Raw genomic sequence first — 23,005 nt, 5'->3', positions numbered from 1 at the left:
GTTCCTGCTGCAGACTCTTCCTTCAGAGATTTCTTGAAGATTTAGAGTGACACCAAGGCCTGAATCGACAAAGCGGTGATCCGCATGAAGACCAATGCGGACAAGAGAAAAAGGAAACCACCTTAGTTCTCCTCTGGCTTTCCTCCAAAAACATCCACTTAAGAGTCCCCAGTTTTAAGTTTGCTCCAAGATTCCTTGAACCCTTTGAGGTTTTGAAGATCAACGAAGTGACATACAAGTAACGCCTGCCTCTCTCGCTACGTATTCCCAATGCCTTACACGTGTCGTTGCTTAAACCAGTGGTCCTTACCAACTTCTCAAGGGCTCCTTCTAGACATATTCCAGTGGCTGAGAATGCTGATGAGGTCTTTGAAATTAAGGATATCTCGGACATCAGGAGAATCTATTATCTTGTGGACTGAAGGGATTTGGTCCAGAGGAGAGGTCCTGGGAGCCACAGGAGAACATTCAGGCTCCGGACCTCATCAAGCATTTTCTGTCTCGCCGTGGACTCAAGAAGAAGGGGTGTAAGGGGGGGGGGGGGGAGTACTGTAACAGCGTACTCGGTACCTGGCAATTACCCTAACGGCAAAGTCTATCCTCACCATCAGAGGCTCTAGCGAAAGCCAGGTAGCTGCTTAGTCACGCCCCTCCAGGGAACAGCCAGTCCGTAGCACAGTGGGTTCACATTCGCTGCCCGTTACAGTAAGATGTTGTCGTCTAGACTGCTCCACTACAGGTGGATACTGAATGAACATGTTAAATAAGTACATTATATCGTCCTATATAAATGAGATTGCATCTGTGAAATAGATACACTTAAAAGAAACTGTGTAGTCTTGAATAAAGTCTTAATCTAGGATAAATTAAACAGTGTAAATTAAGTAAAGTTTACACTCCCTTATACACTGCATACATGGTAATGGCTCTGCTTAGGTAAATCATTACATTTAATAATGTGGAAACCAACATTATTGCAAGTATTAAATAACCAAGTGTTTAAAAAATGTCATTACCCTGCACCAATAATCTACTATTTTATTATTATGATATCAATGGACCTAAAACACTAAAAGGCCATAATATAAGACACTGAGATTCATCTAGCTGATCCCCTGCCACTGCCATTTCAACAGTTCCCTAACGGGCTTTGCACTGCTGGAAGTAAGGCCCCATTCACACATCCGCAATTCCATTCCGCATTTTGCGGAACGGAATTGCGGACCCATTCATTTCTATGGGGCCGCACGATGTGCCGCACTTCCGGGTCCGCATTTCCGTTCCCGAAAAAAATAGAACATGCCCTATTCTTGTCCGCAATTGCGGACAAGAATAGGCATATTCTATTAGTGCCGGCAATGTGCGGTCCGCAAAATGCGGAATGCACTGTCCTGTTTTGCGGATCCGCAAAATACACACGGATGTGTGAATGGACCCTAAGAGTTTGTGTTACTTGTGTAACGGTGGCTCAGGATTGGTACAGGTGTCTTTTATACAGGTAACGAGTTCAAACAGGTGCAATTAGTACAGGTAATGAGTGCAGAGTAGGAGGGCATCTTAAAGAAAACGTACTGGTTGGTAGGTGATCAAATACTTATTTCATGCAATAAAATTTTCAGGATTTTTTTTTGATTCTGTCTCTTAATGTGAAGAGACCTACGATAAAAATTACCGACCTCTCCATTCTTTGTAGGTGGGAAAACTAATCAAATACTTATTTTCCCCACATTGCTGAGAAAAATGATGTTTTAATAAATGCAAATGAACCTCTAGGCGCAATGGGGGCACTGCCACTACACCTAGAGGCTCTGCTCTCTCAACAACTGCCACACCCCTGCACTTTGACAGAAGTACACTGCCTAGCCTTGCCAATCAATCAAAGAGGGAGCGACAGTTGCAGAGAGAGCAAAGCCTCTAGGAGTAACGGTAATGCCCCTATTGCAACTAGAGGCTCATTTGCATATATTGAATCATAATTTTCTCAGCAATGTGGGCACATATGAATATGGGACCAACACAGATGTCTTCAGGTGTCAAGCGCACATGCAACAGGTCAGCCAGTTTCATAGGTACAAATCTGCTGCCAGATTTATTTCAAGCCAGGTTTCATGTGAAAAAATATGCAAATTAGCTCACACAAGCCAAACTAAATACACCCATCTGTAGACAGCACTGTCTTGGCATTCTTGCTCCTCATGAGTACACACAGGTAAAGGCTTGGCTGACGTGTTCGAATTTGCATAATTTGTAGTGTTGATCGAGCACTGTAGTGCTCGGGCCGAACACACCGGAATGTTCGGGTTCTCGACCGAGCACCCAAGTATAATGGAAGTCAATGGGAGAACCCGAGCATTAAACCAGGTACCCCCTGCTCTGAAGAGGGGAGGGTGCCTTGTTCATAGGAAAATGGTTCTGGAACAGCATGGGTTGGATGTATGAATGGATCTTGTATTCGCAGGTCGCTGCTGGGAACGATGTTGTCCGAATAGTACGCCACTTTTACAGACTGACAAAACGAAGAAAAAAAGTCAATTTTAGAGGAAAAATTTATAGGAAACATTCTTTCCTGTATATTTACTTGTATATAAAGTGCAAGTGCTGCCAAAACTTACAAGGAAGAGGCACTCCGATACAACCTGTATATCACATAAAGGTGGGCCTCATTCACATTGTGGTACAATTGTGTTTATGTAGTGGAACTCCTACACTCATAAAGCCTATGCACTAATTCAGGCATGGCCAACCTGAGGCTCTCCAGCTGTTGTAAAACTACAACTCCCACCATGCCCTGCTGCAGGCTGATAGCTGTAGGCACTCTAAGCAAGCTGGGAGTTGTAGTTTTGCAACAGCTGGAGAGCCTCAGGTTGGCCATGCCTACACTAAGTGAAAGGGTTGCCAAAAATGACAAGGAACCGGTACTTCAATACACCCTTTGTTACATATAAAGGAGGGCATCATATACAGCCTTGAAAAATTATGATTGATGGCCTGCTGGTGACCCTCAAAAACATTTAGAGCAAGGGCCTGCTGATCTGACGATCCAAAACATTATGGGCAAGAGCCTGCTGCAGTTTTGGTAAATCTAGATAACCTGAGGATGATCGCATGTCCCCGTGACGGGGTATAGGGGATGCCCTATCAACTTTAGATGTTATTTTCAGCAGAAACCATGTAGACCATGGATAACGGGGGAATCATGGTTCGATTCCGGAGAGGGAGCCTGAGAAATACCGTATTTTTCGCCCTATAGGACGCACCGGCCTATAAGACGCACCTAGGTTTTTGAGGAGGAAAATAAGAAAAAAAATATTTTTAAATAAAAGGTGTGCTTTTGGTGGGTTTTGAATTAATGGTGGTCTGTGCATAACACTATTATGGGGGATCTGTGGATGACGCACTGTTATGGGGGATCTTTGGATGTCACTGTTATGGGGAACCTGTGAATGGCACTGTTATGGGGGATCTGTGGATGGCACTGTTATGGGGGGATCTGTGGATGGCGCTGTTATGGGGGGATCTGTGGATGGCACTGCTATGGGGTGGGAGATCTGTGGATGGCACTGCTATGGGGTGGGAGATCTGTGGATGGCATTGTTATGGGGTGGGGGGATCTGTGGATGGCATTGTTATGGGGTGGGGGATCTGTGGATGGAACTGTTCTGGGGGGATCTGTGGATGACACTGCTATATGTCATCCACAGATCCCCCTCATAACAAGTGTCTCCAAATACACCGGGCCCCGCCGCTCACCTAAGCATTTATAAAAATGAATCCTTATCCTGTTATTAAGTTTAACTAACGCTGCGCTCTCCCATGTTCCCCTGTATCCCCACAGCACTTCCGAACAAGCTTCCATAGCAGACAGAGCAGACGGCAGCAGTAACGTCACTCACTGACGTTGCGCGCCTGCTCCGCCTGCTTCATTCATAAAGTGGGCGGAGCAGGCGCTCGACGTCAGTAAGTGACGTTACTGCTGCCGTCCGCTCTGCCTGCTATGGAAGCTTGTTCGTAAGTGCTGTGGGGATACAGGAGAACATGAGAACATGGGAGAGCGCAGCGTTAGTTAAACTTAATAACAGGATAAGGATTCATGTTTATAAATACTTTGGTGAACGGCGGGGCCCGGTGTAAGAGTACAGTGACTGCACCGGGCCCCACCCCTAGTTCCGGACTCCAGCCTCTCCTGGCTCATACATCGCAGTCTGCGATGCTGCAGCGTCGCAGACTGCGATGTAAAATGGAAGCATTTGCCCCATAAGATGCTGGGGCATTTTCCCCCCACTTTTGGGGGGGGGGGGGAGTGCGTCTTATGGGGTGAAAAATACGGTAGCTACAGCTACCACATCCAAGGCAGCATGTGCGCAAATTACCTATTAGGTATAATTAGGTGAGAGCCTGCAGGTGAGCTGACCCTGTAAAAGATTTTAGGTGCAGGCCTGCAGATGAGCTGACCCAATAAAAGATTTTAGGTGAAGGCCTGCTGGTGAGCTGACCCTGTAAAAAATTATATGCGAGGGTTCTGCTGGTCTGGTGAGCTGACCCTGTAAAATATTTTAGATGCGGGCCTGCTAGTGTGCTGACCCTGTAAAAGATTTTAGGTGCAGGCCTGCTGGTGAGCTGAGCCTCTAAAACATTATATGCGAGGGCCTTCAGGTGAGCTGACCCTGTAAAAGATTTGAGGTGCGGGCCTGCTGGTAAGCTGACCCTGTGAAAGATTTGAGGTGCGGGCCTGCTGGTGAGCTGACCCTGTAAAAGATTTGAGGTGCGGGCCTGCAGGTGAGCTTACCCTCCCAAAAATTAAATGTGAGGGCCTTCAGGCAAGCTGACCCTGTAAAAGATTTGAGGTGTGGGACTGCTGGTGAGCTGACCCTGTAAAAGATTTGAGGTGCGGGCCTGCTGGTGAGCTGACCCAGTAAAAGATTGTAGGTTAAGGCCTGCTGGTGAGCTGAGCCTCCAAAAAATTATATGCGAGGGCCTGCGGCTGAGCTGACCCTCTAAAAAATGCGTATATACGAGGGAATTACATGTGACGAATAAGCATGTTGATATGATAGAAGAGGAGAAGGAGGATGAGAAAAGGAAGATTCAACCATATACCCTGAAAGGGTGAAAGGGGTGCATCGGAATACAGTGTATTCAGTACATTATAAACAACACATTTAAAGTGCCTTTATGTTCCTGGGGTAAGGACATTTGTAAACTGCGCTGGGACACGGAAATGGATGTGGTCGCTGATGGTGCTTGCAAAGGTCCAGGTGCAGGGCGGGAAGCCTCCGGGCCTGCGGCTTTGAAGGGGATTGGCCAGCACGTAACACAGGGGAAGAGGAGGCAGTGGTGTGACCCGCAGACACAGATTGTGGATCCAGGCGTTCGTCCCACTTATTACAGTGCTTGGATGCCATGTGGCGGATCAGGCTGGTGGTGGTGAGGTTGTTCACGCTCCTTTTCGCATAGCACAGGTTGCAAACTACTATTCTTTTGTCGTCCGCACTTTCCTCAAAAAGCGCCATACTGCGGAACATCAACCCCTTGACAAGGGAGATTTCTGCAAGGGGTTGCTCTGTGGAACAGTTGTGGGCCTGTGTGGTGTGGCCCGCCTTCTCCATTTTGCGACCCCACTGCCTCTTCCAGCTTGTTGCACTCCTGCAGATCCCTCCCCCTCTGTACTGCTCTCCTCACTCGGTTTTCCACCTTCCCAGGTTGGGTCAGTGACTTCATCATCCACCACCTCCTTTTCCACTTCCTCACTCTGCTCATCCTCCTGACTTGTTGACCTAACCACAAGCTCAGTGATTGACAACTGTGTCTCATCCTCTTCATCAACCTCTTGAGACAGTAATTGCGATTAACTCATTGGCAACTGTGTCTTATAATCATCCACCTCATTAAACACTAATTGCCATTCCCCACCGTTATGTCCTTGTGACTGTGGATGTTCAAGAGGTTGGGAATCAGGGCACAAGATCTCATGTCCCTCTTCAAGCGTGCTTGGCGAGAGGGCCAAATCAAGTAATGACGATGAAAAGAGGTCTTTGGAATATCCCAGTGTGGGATCACTTATTTAGCTAGATTGTAAATGGTGGGAGGAAGGAGGATCAGGGTGAGGATTGTGTGGACCAGACTCTTGGCTACTGAGACTGGACTTTGTGGAAGACAGAGTGATGCTTACCCGACTAAAATCATTATCTACTGCAATCCAACCGACCACCTGGTCGCACTGGTCTGACTTCAAGAGTGGTGTCCTGCGCCACCCTGCAAACTAAGACATGAAGCTAGCTATCTTGGATGATTGTTTTTCTTGTGCTCTGGCAGCAGGCACTGTTTCTCCGTGCCCAGGGCCACGGCCTCTGCGTGCACCATCAGCATCACGACCACTTCCCCATCCCCTACTGCTCGCCTTCTTCATTTTAAATGTGATATATGCTTGAAAGTATGTCACACGTACAGTAGCGTAGGATTTGCAAGTGTATATGCAAAAAATTTTACAAAGGTATTTGTGATGAGAAAACGTTATACAGGACAGGTACCACAGGTAATGTCACAGTTCGCAGTGTTTACGGAAAAAGTGTACTGGATGTCACTGATATTTTAGGGATGCGCACACTTTAAAAAGGAGATGTGGCGCGGATAATTTAACTCTCCACAGTGGACACCGTCTACGGAAAAATTGCACTGGATGTCAGTGATATTTTAGGGATGCGCACACTTTAAAAAGGAGATGTGGCGCGGATAATTTAACTGTCCACAGTGGACACCGTCTACGGAAAAATTGCACTGGATGTCAGTGATATTTTAGGGATGCGCACAATTTACACAGGAGATGTGGCGCAAATAATTTAACTGTCCGCAGCGGCCTATATTACAAAATATATATTGCTGCTGTTATAAGGACTTTTGGGTCTCTGAAAAGTTTTTTGTATAAAAATCTTCCTATTACACTCCCTACACTGTCTATCCCTTCCTATGCACAGCTCTCCCTAACACTGAGCAAATTAGCGCAGGTTGCGCTACAAACATATATTGCTGCTGTCACAGACAATAGTCGTTACAAGGACTTTTGGGTCTCTGAAACGTTTTGTACAGAAATAATATTCAATTACACTCCCTGCACTGTTTGTCCCTTCCTATGCTCAGATCTCCCTGACTTAGAATGAGCCGAACACGCGTCATCGGGTGCTATATAGCACCCAATGACGCGTTTCGGCCAGCCAATAACTGTAATGCCAGTACATTACAGTGAGGGCAGTACTTACCTGCACGTTTATTGGCTGCTCAGCAGCCGCGAAACATGCAGGAAGGAGACTCTAGCATTGCGCTCGAGCACATGCGGCACTCGGCCGAGTACCGCCATGTGCCGAGCATAGCGATGCTCGAGCCGAACTGGTATTCGGCCGAGCATGCCCGCTCAACACTAATAATTTTTACAAAGGGACATTGCCTTAAAACTAAGGGAAAAAATAAATAAATAAAAAATCGCTCATTTACCCCTACGCGAGTTCCCTGGCATAAAATGTTGTAAACTCCATATTTGCTACTTTTTGAATGCCATTACAACTAAATCTAGGCACAAGTGGCATTTTTACACCACCTTTGCCACTTTCTGAGAAGTGGCAAGGGTGTTGACGAAGGGGAGGGAGCTTGGCCAGCAGTGCCGGCACATTTATCTTCTTTTATGCCAAGTTTCTGGTGTAAAAAAAGACTGAAATCTACAATATTTTCAAGCTGCCGCAGATATCAGTCTAAGCACGTGGACTGCCGTAGGATGCACCAAATTTATGACCAGGGCTGCACCTCGCCAAAAATTAAGTGATGGGGATATCATAAGCCACTGTGCTTTTATTATTGTACTTTCAGCCACTTGCCAATTGTTTCATTTTATAGGATGTGCTAACATTTTCTGTTGCAGAAAGGTATGCATTAGGAAGTGTGGCCGCCTCCATCTTGGTCATGCACTCCTAACACTGCCATCTTTTCCACAGGCTGTTTTTAATTAGTGCAGTATATAGCTGGCACAAGGAGAGGTATCATGAAGAGTAGATTCAGTATATACCATATGTGGAATCTGCTCTCCCTAAATCCATTTGAGGCCAGCTGGCAAAAGGAGAGGTTTCATATAGAATAGATTACCATCTAAAATGAGGTCACCTTGCCATGGTGGGAGGGCACAAAATATTTTGATCAACATATATTTGGTAAGTACCTCATATTTATTCTATATAGTGAATATAGCATTAGTTTATTTAGTCCATAGGGGACATTTATGCCCATAGCAACCATTCAGATTCCAGCTTTCATTTTTCAGAGCTCCTTTGGAAAATGAAAGTTGGAATCTGAATGGTTGCTATGGGCAAACTAGGCCAGTTTTCCTCTGCACCACTTTTGATAAATCTCACCTTATGTTTGCAGAGTGCTGTTACATTGTGTGTGCTTTTACTATAATGGATGCCCTTATCAGACAGGAAAGCTATGCACCTGCTTAGAGACTCCTAAAGTCTAGAACTGGCAGCTACATGGCTCCTTAGATCTAGAATCTGCCTGTTACGTGCACATACATAATATTATACATATGGGTATCTTATAGATATGAATTTAAAGCTTATATAACCATATAGATTATGACAAGCAGACAAATATTTCCCTCTCATGTTTGGTGCAGACAAAGTATGACATTCCTGTGGAAAAATGTACATCTTCAATGTTGCTGCCTGTGGCAATGTTTGTTCTTCAACCCTTAACACTGAGCAAGATTGATGGTTTTACTGTATTCACACATGTAGCATGAATCACAAGTTTGCTTTCCAGTGAGACAAAAACGAGTCAGCCTTTCACACAGGAGTGGGAAAATGGCTCCAACAATCAATTTTACGTCCCCCCACACACACTTAATGTGCATAACCCCTTTTTAAAGCTTAAAGGGAACCAGTGATCATGAAAATGCAAAATAGTTTGCAGGCAGCATGTTATAGAGCAGGAGTAAGATTCAGTAAAAAATTGTATTTCATTAATTCATATTCCTGTTCCTTTTGGGCTTAGGAGTCAAGGAGGCGGTCCTATCAGTGATTGACAGCCTTCCTCTCTGACTGTGTATACAGAAATAGCTGTCAATCACTGATAGGGCCACCTCCTTGACTTCAAAGCCCAGAATAAGCAGGAATTTAAATGTATAAAATACAAGTTTTACTGAATCTTTTCCCATCAAACTTTATATAATCTTCTCAGCTCCACCTCCTCTATAACATGCTGCCTGCAGATTAGTTTGCATTTTAACCCTTTCTTTAAAAGGGTTTTCCACGATTTTTATACTCTGGATAGGTCATCAGTATCTGATGAGTGGGGGTCCAACAGTTGGGGCCCCCGCTGATCAGCTGTTTGAGAAGGAACCGCTACTCCTGTGAGCTCTGTAGCCTTCTCTCTGCTTTTCCTAGGCCAAGTGACGACACGCTTATGTGCCTAGGAGCAGCTCAGCCCCGTTCAAGTGAATGGGGCTGAGCATGATACCAGCACAGCCACTATACAATGTACAATGCTGTGCTTGGTGAGTTTCGAGACGGCAGCGGCGCTCAGGGGAGCACCGATGCCTTCTCAAAACAGCTGGGTGTTGGACTCCCACCGATCAGATACTGATGACCTATCCAGAGGATAGGTCATCAGTATAAAACTCCCGGAGAACCCTTTTAAAGGGGCTGTCTGAGTGTCTAATAATAATGACCTATCCTGAGGATCTCCTGGCATCCCCACTGATCAGCTGTTTGAGGAGGCCATGGCACCCTGGAGAGCGTTGCTATGTATGGCGGCTGTGATCGGTATTGCAGCTCAGCTCCATTCACTTGGGACTAAACTGTGCCTAGGGCCTGTGACCAATAAATGTGATGTCACAGACCCATCGAGAGACCGCAGCACTTACTGGAGCGCTGTGGCCTCTTTAAACAGCAAAAGTCAGACCCCTGCCAATATGATACTGATCACGGATAGGTCATCAATATAAAAATCTCAACCCCCTTTATTATATACCAGTCTTTATTCTCAAATTGATTAAAAGGATATGTTGGTTAGCTGAAGTTATGGGATCCAAACACTGGGACCCCCATGGTCCTAAGAACGGGGCCCCGTACCTCAAAATGAATGGAATCCAGGTCAAGCGTGCATACTACTGCTTCGCTCATTCTTTATGGGACCTGCCCAGAGATAGACCAGTGCAGCGCTTGGCTATTTCCGTCAATCGCAACAAGATGAATGGTGCGGCTGGGCGCACGCTCAATTAACTCCATTCATTTCTGTCGCATCTATTTCATACAACTTTTTGCTGTGCCATCCCTCTATTATTCCTACTATAAGTTTATGTGTGACTTGCCAGCAGTCTTCAATAAAGGTCCACCTGGGTGTTACCAATTAGGGGTATTCCTGTTCGCTGTCAGACTGTCCAAGGACACCCCCCAACTGATAACATCCAGTTGGACTTTTATTGCAGATTACTGGTATGGTATTCATAAACCTAGATTACAAAGAAATGTGAAAAGATGATCCAGTATTCTTATTACATGGAGAATGCAAGTAGTTACTAAAACAGACATGTCAGGAGAAGTGACTGGTCCTCTATAAATAATGACATTTTGGCTGCCTGCAGTCACCACTAGGGGGAGAAAATGGCTCAGTGTAGACCCACTTGGGGAACAGTATGTACCAAGCTTAAACAAGTGGTGACTGTGGGCATTTAGAATTTCTATATATAAGGGAAATTACTACTGCACAGAGATCTGGCCCATGTAAATATATTAGGAAATGATTTAGTCACGATACATAAAGCACAGAGCTGTACCCAAAGGGGTTGTCCGCCGGGAGGTGGTCAGACTGTGTCTCATCTCGCCTTAGTAACAATGAGATTAAAAAATCCCTTTAACTACTTAGCCCTAAAACTGAATTGTCTCTGTTAAGGTCTTTTTACATGGACTGACAATCAGGCCAATTATTGGGGATGAGCGTTTGCAGAAATGCTTGTTCCCAATAAACGCCTGTGTAAAAGGTGTCAGCGATCACCTAGGGAATGAGCAAATACTCGTTCATCGTGTGATCGTGTCTTTCAGGAGGCACCAAAAAAAAAAAAATAATGATCATCATTCCTGTGCAGCAGCTATAAACAGTGATCTTCTGCCCAGGAACAATGACTTTCTATGGGGACAAGCGATCACTGTATCAATTGCTCGTCCCCATAAAGTGGGGTGATTGCTGCATGTATGTACAGATCTAATCTCCGCTGACAAATAGGTAGTTATCAGGAACATTTCGTTTATTCCCAATAATTGCCTGATATATTGGTCCATGTAAAAGGACCTTTACCCAATAAAAAGTAACTGGCAAGTATTTAAATGGCTCCTGGCTCATGTAGACTGTTTATTCCTCACGGGTGCTAATCTCAGTAAAGCCGTTAGATCCCAAATACGACACCTAGGAAGGCTCTTCCACAGAGCTCCATAATTTAAACGCTTTAAACAAATATACAAAAAAAAAAATTTTTTTAATCACAACATTTTGTTAGCTTTCTGAACAATATACCTTTCACCTTTCTACCTCTTTCACCTTTGATTTCTCCCAATCGCGTGGGGTTCCTCACAGGTAAATGCCTTCAGGTAAGAAATCACAGCACATTTCTATATCAATTTGGTCGTGAACATGTATGTGATAGTAACTTGGCAGTATCAAATGTATTACTTAATCACAAATTCTCAGAAATTGTTATAACAAGTTTCTAACACGATAGAAAAAGAGGCTACATGAGCTGTATGTGAAATGTAAAAAATGTGATTAGTCCTCTGCAAGATTTCCATAGCCTACCATAATATAATAAAACCATGATATAACTCTTCTCCCTGACACTACAGACTTTCCAGCACCTACCAAGAGCAGTTCACCACTGCCGTTTTACCTTTGGTCCGGTGCAGCAACTTACCCCGGTGACAGCATGTGGATTGCCACCAGCTCAGCCCAGCAGGCGTACTTGTTAGAAACTTGGAGGCCAAATAAACTGGTGGATCCTCCAGGGTAATAATGATTCTTAAGGACTTTCAAGGCAAACAGAACCCCTAGAAATAAGCAAATAAATGATTAAGATACAATTAAAAAAAAGTACATACCACATCAGTATATACTATATATTTATATTATGGTGCATTCACATATATAAAATCATTGAATACCAGAACATATGACGGGGTCATATGTTATATGAGAGGGTCATACAGGTGAAAAATAACGATGAGCCGCCGCTCACACACTCACCATTCAGATAACCATGTGACTGAGACATGGTCTATTCATGCACTGCGGTCATGTTAAGCGGATGCTGCGTTTTGTAAAAAATCTTGGCCCAAAAAACTAAAAAACTGTAGAAACCATTGAAACCTTATCTGTGTGTAATAAGAACCCTAAGTATCCATCCCATCCCGCCTAGTAGAAGTGTTTTCCACCTCTATGACCTACCTTGTGTGGTACTATGGATTTTCTGCATCCTGCTGGAAACTAGTACTTAACCTGCCCTTGTATAAGTACAGTATGGCGATGAAGATATGGCGCCAGACGCAAACTGACTCCATGAGAAACTATAGGATCAGTTTCCCTCTGCCTTGTTTCTGCTAGCTGCAGGGAAAAAATGTGAGGCCAAACATATGCGAATGGGCTCTTGGAAGTTTTTGCTATATCTTCAAAAGTAACAATTTTATAAAGAGGTTTTCCCGGAGTTTAATATTGATGGGCTATCCTCGGAGTAGGCCATCAATATCTGATCGTTGGAGTCGGTCTCCTGGCTGATCAGCTGTTTGAAGAGGCCACAATGCACCTGTGAGCACCTGGAAAAGCCCTTTAATATTGTCAAGCAGGTTTTTGGCACAAAATATTAATGTAAAGTACGCCAGTCCTAAGGTGGTGTAAGGATGTTAAAAGTGCCTAGCACTGAATTTATCATTATGAGTGTGGCATTCTAATAAAGCTGGCTCAGTTTCAGCCTATCTGGTCTAGCTTTATCCTGTGTAACTTTACTACTGTCATGGCAGTGCCACCATCCTGCTATGACAGGCCAGATACGGGCACCATTTCACTCATCCCCCTGATGCTGCCCAGCGGCCGGTCCCTGCCAGCCCTCCATAGGTCCCTGGCTGACTCTTAAAGGGACAGCTCAACTGTTCTGCATTATTCCCAGCCAATGGTAGGACATCTGTGTGTTCTTAAGGCTCGTTTTTACAGGGAGAGGTGCCTGAGCAATAGGTTTCCTGGTTCACTAGTTACCAGTAAAGGTGTGCTATTCCGACCATCTGCCCATGTACCGAACCTCTACCTGTGTTACCGATTCTGACCATCTGCTGCCTGTCTTTACTTCAGCCTGTTTCTCGTATTGATACATTGCTGCCTGCTCTGACCTCTGACTAGTCTCTCGAATACACATGAACTCTCCCTTCCCTGACCTCGGTCTCCTATCCGACTATAAATACTGCCTGACCCCTCAGTGCTTTGCACCAATGTCTTTGACCCCCATTTGGCCAGTTGCCAACTACACTGGGAATATCCCAGTGCAAATTATAGTAAATCCAGTGGGTCATAGAGGCTCCACTCCCTTCCGTTAAGCAAAAAGTTCAAAAAGTGGCAAATTATAGTGCAAATATGGTGTGCGCCATAACTTGTGACTTTTTAATGCTACAAAGAAGTGATTAATCTCCCCAACAAGTCTCATCTAATCAATTTAGCTATTTTCTTAAAGCACAGTCACAAAAGGTCCTCTTTAACAATGAAAACCAAAAACACAAATATCCCCATCATATAGTATACTAACCCAAATTGTTAAAAACCAAAGTATATGGGAGAAAAGATCCAAACTTACTCAAGCCACCACAAATGATCATGGTGCAACAATTCATTTTACTTATCATCAAAAGTTCGAACAGATTGACAAGACACAATGTAAAAAATATAAAAAGTCTCCTGTGGTGGGGCTGGTCTGGAGGCAGGATTGGTCAGTGCTAGTGCAATAATAGTAGGTCTATAGTATAAATGGTATACATAAATGGTATTTGTAGTAATATAAATAAATGAATAAACAATGAATTCAGATCAAGGACATGATTGGAAGTCAATATAATATAACATGATTTTAAGAAAATGTTAGGGCTCTTTCACACTTACGTTGTCCGGAAGTGCCCGCCGGATCCGTAACACCGCAAGTGATCTGAAAGCATTCGAAGACTGATCCGTCTTCAAAATGCGTTCAGTGTTACTATGGCAGCCAGGACGCTATTAAAGTCCTGGTTGCCATAGTAGTAGTGGGGAGCGGGGTAGCTGTATACTTACCGCCCGTGCGGCTCCCGGGGCGCTCCAGAATGACGTCAGAGCACCCCATGTGCATGGATGACGTGATCCATGCGATCACGTGATCCAAGCGCGTGGGGCGCCCTGACGTCACTCTGAAGCGCCCCGGGAGCCGCACAGACAGTAAGTATACTGCTCCCCCGCTCCCCACTACACTTAACCATGGCTGCCAGGACTTTAGCGTCCTGGCAGCCATGGTAACCATTCAGAAAAAGCTAAACGTCGGATCCGGTAAACGACGTTCAGCTTAAGGCCGGATCAATGCCTTTCAATGGGCATTAATTCCGGATCCGGCCTTCCGGCAAGTGTTCAGGATTTTTGGCCGGAGCAAAAAGCGCAGCATGCTGCGGTATTTTCTCCGGCCAAAAAACGTTCCGGTTCTGAACTGAACACATCCTGATGCATCCTGAACGGATTTCTCTCCATTCAGAATGCAGGATTCTTCCGGCATAGAGGCCCGACGACGGAACTCTATGCCGGAAAAGAACAACGCAAGTGTGAAAGGGGTAAGAAAAGAAAATATGGAAAATACAAAACAGAAATCAACCAGCAATAGTGAGCCTGCTATGATCTAGACCACCGCCAATCACTGACGCACGTTTCACCGTCAGCTTACTCACAACCCCATGCGCTGTCAGCGAGTAGCGATGGTATAGGGTTAGACCATAGCAGGCTCACTATTGCTGGTTGGTTTCTGTTTTGTATTTTCAACTAGAATATTATTTTTACTTCAGAACTTTCCCATCATGCTATAGGTTATTCACTAATCATGTTATATGGTTGATTTCTTTTCTTACTACCTTCATCACTGATGTTACATATTGTTAAAATCATGTTATAGTTATTATATTGACTTCCAATCATGTTAATAATCTGAATGTAATGACTACATATACCATTTATAGACCTACTAGTATTGCTCTAGCACTCTGTCTGACCAATCCTGCCTCCAGACCACAGAGATGTTTTTAGATTTTTAACATTGTGTCTTGTCAATCTGTTTGAACTTTTGATGATAAATCAAATGAATTGTTGCACATTTGTGGTGGTTTGAGTTAATAAGTTTGGATCTTGATCCCATATACTTTGACTGTTTGTTTAAATAATGACCTATAAAATAGAGCTTCTCACTATAAAAGCGTCCATACATATTTAATAGCTGTTGGCCGAATGGTCGTTCAGCCGACAGCCATCTCTCCCGACTCCTTCCTCGCTTCCTCATACACATTCGTATTGGTTAAATGTGTATTCTATGGGGAGAGCGGAGAAAGCAGCTGCCAGACGCTTGTGGCGAAAATATTAATTTCGCCGCCCCTTGTCTCCCTGACATAATCTGTCAGTGGGAGGGTCGGGAGCCCCCCACACACATTGGAGTGTCTGCTGGACCTGCCATTCTCTGTGGGTTCGGCCAGGTTTGGAGAGTGGAATGGGCAGATGACATTACCAAAACTTCCACCTCAAGAGTTTCTGTACAGAAGATGGTTGTTCATGTCCAGCACTGGACTCAAGAACAAAAGAAGACAAGTGTATACGGCTGGCTCACAGAATATTAATACATTTAATGTTCATCTAAAACATAATATATAATCACATATAATCATATTAATATTTCTACAGTCTCAGTCCCTTACATATGTAATTTAAAACTGGCGGCTTTTGTGACAGTTATCTCACTCTCATTTAGTGTATTAGCTCCTGTGTTTTATACCAGTTCACACCTATATGGATGTAGTTTATAGAGATTTAGATGTGGAAAATACAGGAGGTAAAATACAGGTTAATACACTTAGGCCTCTTGCACACAAACATTTTTTTTCCCCATTTACGTTCCGTATACAGAACCATTTATTTCAATGGATCAGCAAAAAAAACAGAAGGTACTCTGTATGCCTTCCGTTTTCGTATTTCTGTTCCGCTCAAAGGTAGAAAATGTCCTATTATTGTTCGCATAACAGACAAGGATAGTACTGCTCTATTAGGGGCCAGCTGTTCCGCTCCGCAAAAAAATCGGAATGCACACAGACATCATCCGTATTTTTTGCGGACCACAAAATACTGAAAAAGCCATACGGTCGTGTGCAAGAGGCCTAAATGAGAGCGAGCTAACAGTCACAAAAGCGCCAGTTTTAAATTATACATGCGCGAGTTCCGCATGTAAGGACACTAAGATGAAAGGGACTAAGACTATAGAAATATTAATATATGATTATATTATGTTTTTAATGGTGTATGTTTTTAGATGAACATTAAATGTATTAATATTCTGTGAGCCAGCCATATACATTTGTTTGCATTTATCTTAGTGTCCGAAGGTAGTAGGCAGGCAGGTCTCCAGATAGTTAGGATCTGGTGAGCATACCCATATTAATTATATATTGTATAACATTCAAGAACAAACGACACTTTTTGATTTCTTTTAGGCATAACATTTAGATCTGCACTGAAGCTTAACTACAAAAAATGACATCTCCAACATACAGATGTGTACCTTACCTTTCCTCTTAGCTTGAGACAAGTGGTGCAAGACAACCAGCTCACAACATCTGACAGAGTAAGGCTACTTTCACACTAGCGTTTTTGCTGGATCCGGCAGGGTTCAGCAAAAACGCTTCCGTTACTGATAATACGTTATGAACGGATCTGGTTGTATTATCTGTAACATAGCAAGGACGAATCCGTCATGAACTCCATTGAAAGTCAATGGGGGACGGATCCGTTTTCTATTGTGTCAGAGAAAACTGATCCGTCCCCATTGGCTTGCATTGTGGGTCATGACGGATCTGTCTTGCTCCGCAACCCAGGACGAAAAGCGAACCGCAGCATGCTGCGGTTTGCTCTCCGGTATGAGAATGGAATGGAATACATTTTGGAGCATTCCATTCTGTTCAGGGACGTTTTGTCCCCAGTGACGGATCTCAATACCGGAAAATATTAACGCTAGTACATTTTTTTCAAAACTGGTCATCTCACTCAAGCTCATCTTGGGATGTCTCAAGCCAAGAGAAATGTTATGGAACTACTTGTACCCTGTACTGAGGACAGGTCACCAGAAGTTCCACCCCATAGAGTTGCCTAGGGGACATGAGATGTAAATTGGCCATATTAACTACATACCAGAGAATCCCACAGCACATTGCATCCTGTAAGATGGGTCATCCATGGTCTCGGCTAGGAGTAATTCCAGGAGAACATAAACCACTCCGATGAGCTGAGAGAAGACAGCAATTATCAGTGCAAACAGAACACTTCCCAGCCTTTGCTCTAGCTTGGTGCCCTTCCATAAGAGAGACACCATGTTAAAGTACAGGTGCCAGTCATCGGCATGGTGAAATGGAGACAGGAGCAGGCGCTGCCAGTCTCCTCGGTGGTAGCCCTCATGTACGCTAATACAAACATAATGCAGATGCTTTACAGGGTTTAGAAAAAGATAGACATTCAGTCCAAGTGTCGCCAACGTCACGGGGGGGATGTTGTGGAGTCCAAATTGATAAATTTGGGCAAATAGTAGTAGAAGCCCAGTGTTAGCTCTTCTTTGCTGTCTGTGCATAGTGAAGTTTCATCCAGTTTAAAGCAAAGAAAAATAAACATCACCGGGATTTGCTGATCCTCATCTGAAAGACAAAATGTGATGAAATGGTTTAGAATAAATTAAGAAAAAATCTATGAAGAAAGCAGCTAAACTACAGTTATGACTATCACTGAATTTTGTTTCTGTTCTCCAGGGCATTCAGAGGTATTATCCGTACTGAACTGCACATCCCAATATAAAGGATGTCCAAAAATAGACAACCCTGTAAAAAACGTCATGTGAACCCAGCCTTAGGCTACTTTCACACTGGCGTATTGGATTTCCGTTTGATCCGTTCAGGGCTCTCACAAGCGGTCCAAAACGGATCAGTTTTACCCTGAATGGAAAAGGATCCGCTCAGAATGCATCAGTTTGCCTCCGATCAGTCTCCATTCTGCTCTGGAGGCGCACACCAAAACGCTGCCTGCAGAGTTTGGCTGTCCGGTTGACGAAACTGAGCCAAACATCCTGGCACAGAATGTAAGTCAATGGGGACGGATCCGTTTTCTCTGACACAATCTGGCACAATAGAAAACGGATTCCGTCTCCCATTGACTTTCAGTGGAGTTCATGACGGATCCGTCTTGGCTATGTTACAGATAATACAAACGGATCCGTTGATGACGGATGCATGCGGTTGTACTATTGTAACGGATCCGTTTTTGCTGATCCATGACGGATCCGTCCAAAACGCGAGTGTGAAAGGAGCCTTATTTCAGCCTGGTCATGTCCTTCCTGCTACAGCTTCTAACAGGAGATATGGCCGGTGACAGTTTAAGATTTAACCTGACTGCATGCGACCACCTCAATGAGGTGGACAAGAAATAATAAAATTCTTAATACAGAATGCTTAGTAAAATAGTGATGGAGGGGTTAATAAAAATAATTTAACTCACCTTAATCCACTTGATCGCACAGTCGGCATCTCGTCGTCACTGTGCTCATCACATGGTCCAATCACATGGTTCATCACCATGGTGAGGGACCATGTGATTGGATCATGTGATGTGACGTCACCACAGGTCCTTAGCCGGCTGCTCAACATTACAGAAGAAGACAGAGTTAATTTTTTTTTTCATTTTTAACCCCTCCATCACTATTTTACTTTGCATTCTGTATTCAGAATGCTATTATTTTCCCTTATAACCATGTTATAAGGGAAAATAATACAGATCGGGTCCCCAGCCCGATCGTCACCTAGCAACCATGCGTGAAAAATCGCACACCGCATCCGCACTTGCTTGCGGATGCTTGCGATTTTCATGAATCCCCATTCACTTCTATGGGGCCTGCGTTGCGTGAAAAATGCAGAATATTGAGCTTGCTGTGATTTTTTTTTTTTTATATAATCTTTATTAGCTTTTGTCATTTTTCATTCCAACAGCATGTCACAATAGTGTGAGAAATTGACACGGTTTGACATAAGAGATACAGTACATCTGACACATGTTGAACAATCTCTTACAGGAATACAGCTGATCCCCAGCTGTCGCTTGCTGTGATTTTCACGCAACGCACAAGTGATGCGTGAAAATCACAGCTCATGTGCACAGCCCCATAGAAATGAATGGGTCAGGATTCAGTGTGGGTGCAATGCGTTCAACTCACGCATTGCACCAGCACGGAATACTCGCTCGTGTGAAAGGGGCCTTATGGTGGAATACTATGGTGTTACATCAATGATTATAGTATGCAGGATTCAATTGTGAAATAAAACAACTAAAGACAGGGACGGTGTGCAGGTTTATCTACAGGTATTCTGTATCAAAATGATAAAACTTCTTGGCAACGTGTTCCTATAAAAGATAAAAATGTCACCCCTTGTATTAACATGTTTAGCAAATGCAAGGAGTTCAGTGTGGGCAAAGGTGTCTGGAGTGATGTACCCTGCCTCTCTCTGGAATTTGTATCTGGCACAGGAAGAAACAGGTGTTCCAGAGTCTCGATCGGGGATGTGGAGGTTTACGAAGTGCACTTACTGTTGAGCACAATAGCTGTAGCCTTAGGGCTCATGCACAAAAACGTTTTTGCGTTCCGTATACGGAACCAGTCATTTCAATGGGTCCGCAAAAGTTGTGTGCTGTCCGCATCCGTTGCTCCGTTCCGTGGCCCCGCAAAAATTATGAGGCATGTCCTATTCTTGTCCGTTTTGCGGACAAGAATAGGCATTTCTATAATGGGCCTCCTGTTCCGTTCCGCAAATTGCGGAAAGGCACACAGGCCGCATTCGTTTTTTTGCAGATCCGCAATTTGCGGGCGCAAAAAAAACGGCACGGTCGTGTGCATGAGCCCTTAGGGTACTTTCACACTTGCGGCAGAGGATTCCGGCAGGCAGTTCCGTCGCCGCAATCCGGATGCAAACAGATGTGGATCTGCCTGACATATGCATTACAACACTGGATCCGTCTTTCCGGTTGTCATCTGGAAAAAACGGATCCGGTATTTAATTTTTTCTCATTTTTAAAAGGTCTGCGCATTGGGCAGATCGGGAAACCGAATCTAGTTTTCCGGAACAGTTGGTACCGACTCCGGCATTAATACATTTCAATGGAAATTAATGCTGGATCTGGCATTCCGGCAAGTGTTCAGGATTTTTGTCCGGAGAGAAAACTGCAGCATGCTGCGGAATTTTGTCCGACCAAAAAACGTAAGAGGGACTGAACTGAAGAATACATTAGGATAAAACTGATCAGTTATTTTCCAGTATTGAGCCCCTGTGACGGAATCCAATACCGGAAAAGAAAAACACTAGTGTGAAAGTACCCTTAGTTACAGGGGTTGTCCCATCACAACAACATAGCAACTATCTACAGGATAATGGATAGTGTCTGAATGGCAGACGTCTGACTGCTGGGGCCTCCACTGATCACGAGAACAGGGGCCTGTGTTCCTCCGTTTGAATGGAGCAGCAGACATGCATGTCCTCCTCTCCATTTAGCTCTAGGGGACTACTAGCTTTATGGGGAGGCGGTGGCTCAGTGGTTAGCACTAGGTTCCAACCAAGGACAACATCGGCATGTATATTAGACTTTGTATGTTTGCCTCGTGTTTGTGTGGGTTTTCTCCAATTTAATAAAGTGGCGGTGAGCCTGCTTGTCCTCCGCTCCATTCAAATGGAGGAACATGGGCCCCTATTGTAATGATTAGTGGGGGCTCCAGCCAGCATCTTACTGGCCCACCAGAGTAGCAGAGGATCCGATACCAGTGCTAACCAAAGTTCAAAGAGAAAAAAAACATTTGGAGTTAATGATTTGCCATTAGGGTTTGCTTCTTTGAATCAAAACTTACCAGACTTTATTGATGGGATTGGGATTGGGCCCAGGGAACCCCATTCCATCACTGGCCAGAGCATTAGGACCATAGCAGATCAGACCCTCATGTCCTATCTTGTTGGGGATAAGTTGTTGTAATGGGACAACCTCTTTAAACCCCTTTTGTGTAAGACACCATTCACACAACCATATAGAAATTCCATATGATAGCTATAGAAATATATGGAGCCCTATTGCACCCCATACACCTGTATGACTCCAACTAAAATAAAGTTGTGGGGTATGCCATGGGATGCCATATTATGGAGGCTCTCTTCCTAGGAGCATTACCAATGACCTTTGGTATGAATTACAATATATAAAAAAATATAGATGTCTTGGTCTTTTAAGGCTACGTTCACACTTGCGTTCAGAGCGGATCCGTCTGAGACGGATCCGCTCATATAATGCAGACGGTGGCTCCGTTCAGTACGGATCCGTCTGCATTATATTGTTAAAAAATTTGATTTTTAAAATAATGGATCCGTTTTTTTTTTTTTTTTTTCTATTCTTCTGACGGATCAGAAGAACTGAAAGCTAAATGGTGATGTGAACTGGGCTTAAGTGGAACCTGGCCGGTAAACCTGGTCCACCAGACGCTGCTGATATTCATTGTGTGACAGATTTGGCAGGGCATTGCTGCTCCCGTTATAAATATAAAACACAGCCTAATAATAAGAATGAGTAAATGCTTGCAGCTAGCGGTATCTCTGTAAAAAGCTGCTTATTTCTGGTTTAGGAACCAACTGGCACTCAAGGAGCTATTGAACTCTTGCCCCTAAAGGAGTGGAGGCTACAAACTATCCTCTGTTGGCAACGTGAAAGGGAGATTTGGGCCTCCTTGCCATTTCCTATTCTCCACGTTTCACAGCAGACAGATTTTAGTTAACTGCTCAGGCAAGCAGTGCTAGGAGAAGCAGCAGTAGAGAGGAGATGTGACATTGGGGTTATACTACAGAACCGAACAGCTGGTATTTGTGCGAGACAAGAGCTGCTGACATTGCTTCATTAAAATTCTATGTGCATCCCTGGTGGGAGCGACACGGGAGTCTGTGCCATTTAGCGGCACTGTACTACAAGTCAAAGAAAACAGTTTTTGTTCTGATGTGTTCAATGCACAGAAACTCACATTCTCTCATTCACAAAAACAACCGCTACCAGAGAACTGGATATTTGTTTATCTGCCCACCACAAACTGAACAAAAGTGACCAGTGTATGGTGCTGCCCAGGGTCAAGGGCAAGGCCGTCGCTTTTTACAGTCATTTTATGTAGCACGATATACAAAACTGAGGAGCGGACTTATACACCGATCCTACTAAACTGATGTATGGCGGACACACATCTAGTCAACTTTCCTGTCCCCCAAAAGAAAACATACCTGGAAGTTTAATTCTCCGATGTACAGTAAAGCCACATGAAGCAGGCTTTGGGCAGCCAAGATGTGGCAGCGCCCTCTCACCACGCTCTGTAATACTGCGCCGCAATTCGGAGAATGCGCAGTTCATCTGCCCTGCCGAAAAGACTTTTAGGTCATTAAAATGCCGTCCTTAATAACCTCTATAGCTGGCAGTAGATCCGCCGCAGTTATATAGAGGCGCAGGCCTCTTCATAACTTCAGCGCATCCAGCGCTGGTCTAAGGCTAGGTCTACACGACGACATTTGTCGTGCGACAAAAAGTCGCGCGACAGATAGGGCGCAACAGTTGTCGCGCGACATTTTGTTGCACTAATGTCGCGCAACAATTTTTATAATGGCAGTCTATGGTGTCGCACTGC

General features: G+C 44.2%; 1 protein-coding gene across 3 annotated transcripts in view; it reads right to left on the bottom strand.

The window, feature by feature from the left end:
• RHBDD1 (rhomboid domain containing 1) overlaps positions 1 to 23,005 on the bottom strand; it is a 93,600-nt gene that overhangs the window by 58,912 nt on the left and 11,683 nt on the right. For all 3 annotated transcript variants that reach the window (XM_044289436.1, XM_044289437.1, XM_044289438.1), the window contains exons 2-3: positions 17,464 to 17,960; positions 11,945 to 12,077 (exon numbers count right to left, since the gene is read on the bottom strand). In XM_044289436.1, coding sequence (XP_044145371.1) covers positions 11,945 to 12,077; positions 17,464 to 17,896 — 566 coding nt within the window. In that variant the 5' untranslated portion in view covers positions 17,897 to 17,960. The remainder of the gene's footprint in view (positions 1 to 11,944; positions 12,078 to 17,463; positions 17,961 to 23,005) is intronic.

This window comes from Bufo gargarizans, chromosome 4 (genome assembly GCF_014858855.1).
Source record: "Bufo gargarizans isolate SCDJY-AF-19 chromosome 4, ASM1485885v1, whole genome shotgun sequence".
Taxonomy (NCBI): Eukaryota; Metazoa; Chordata; class Amphibia; order Anura; family Bufonidae; genus Bufo; species Bufo gargarizans.
The sequence above is the reverse complement of the archived record's forward strand: the minus strand, read 5'-3'. Positions and strand labels throughout refer to the sequence as shown.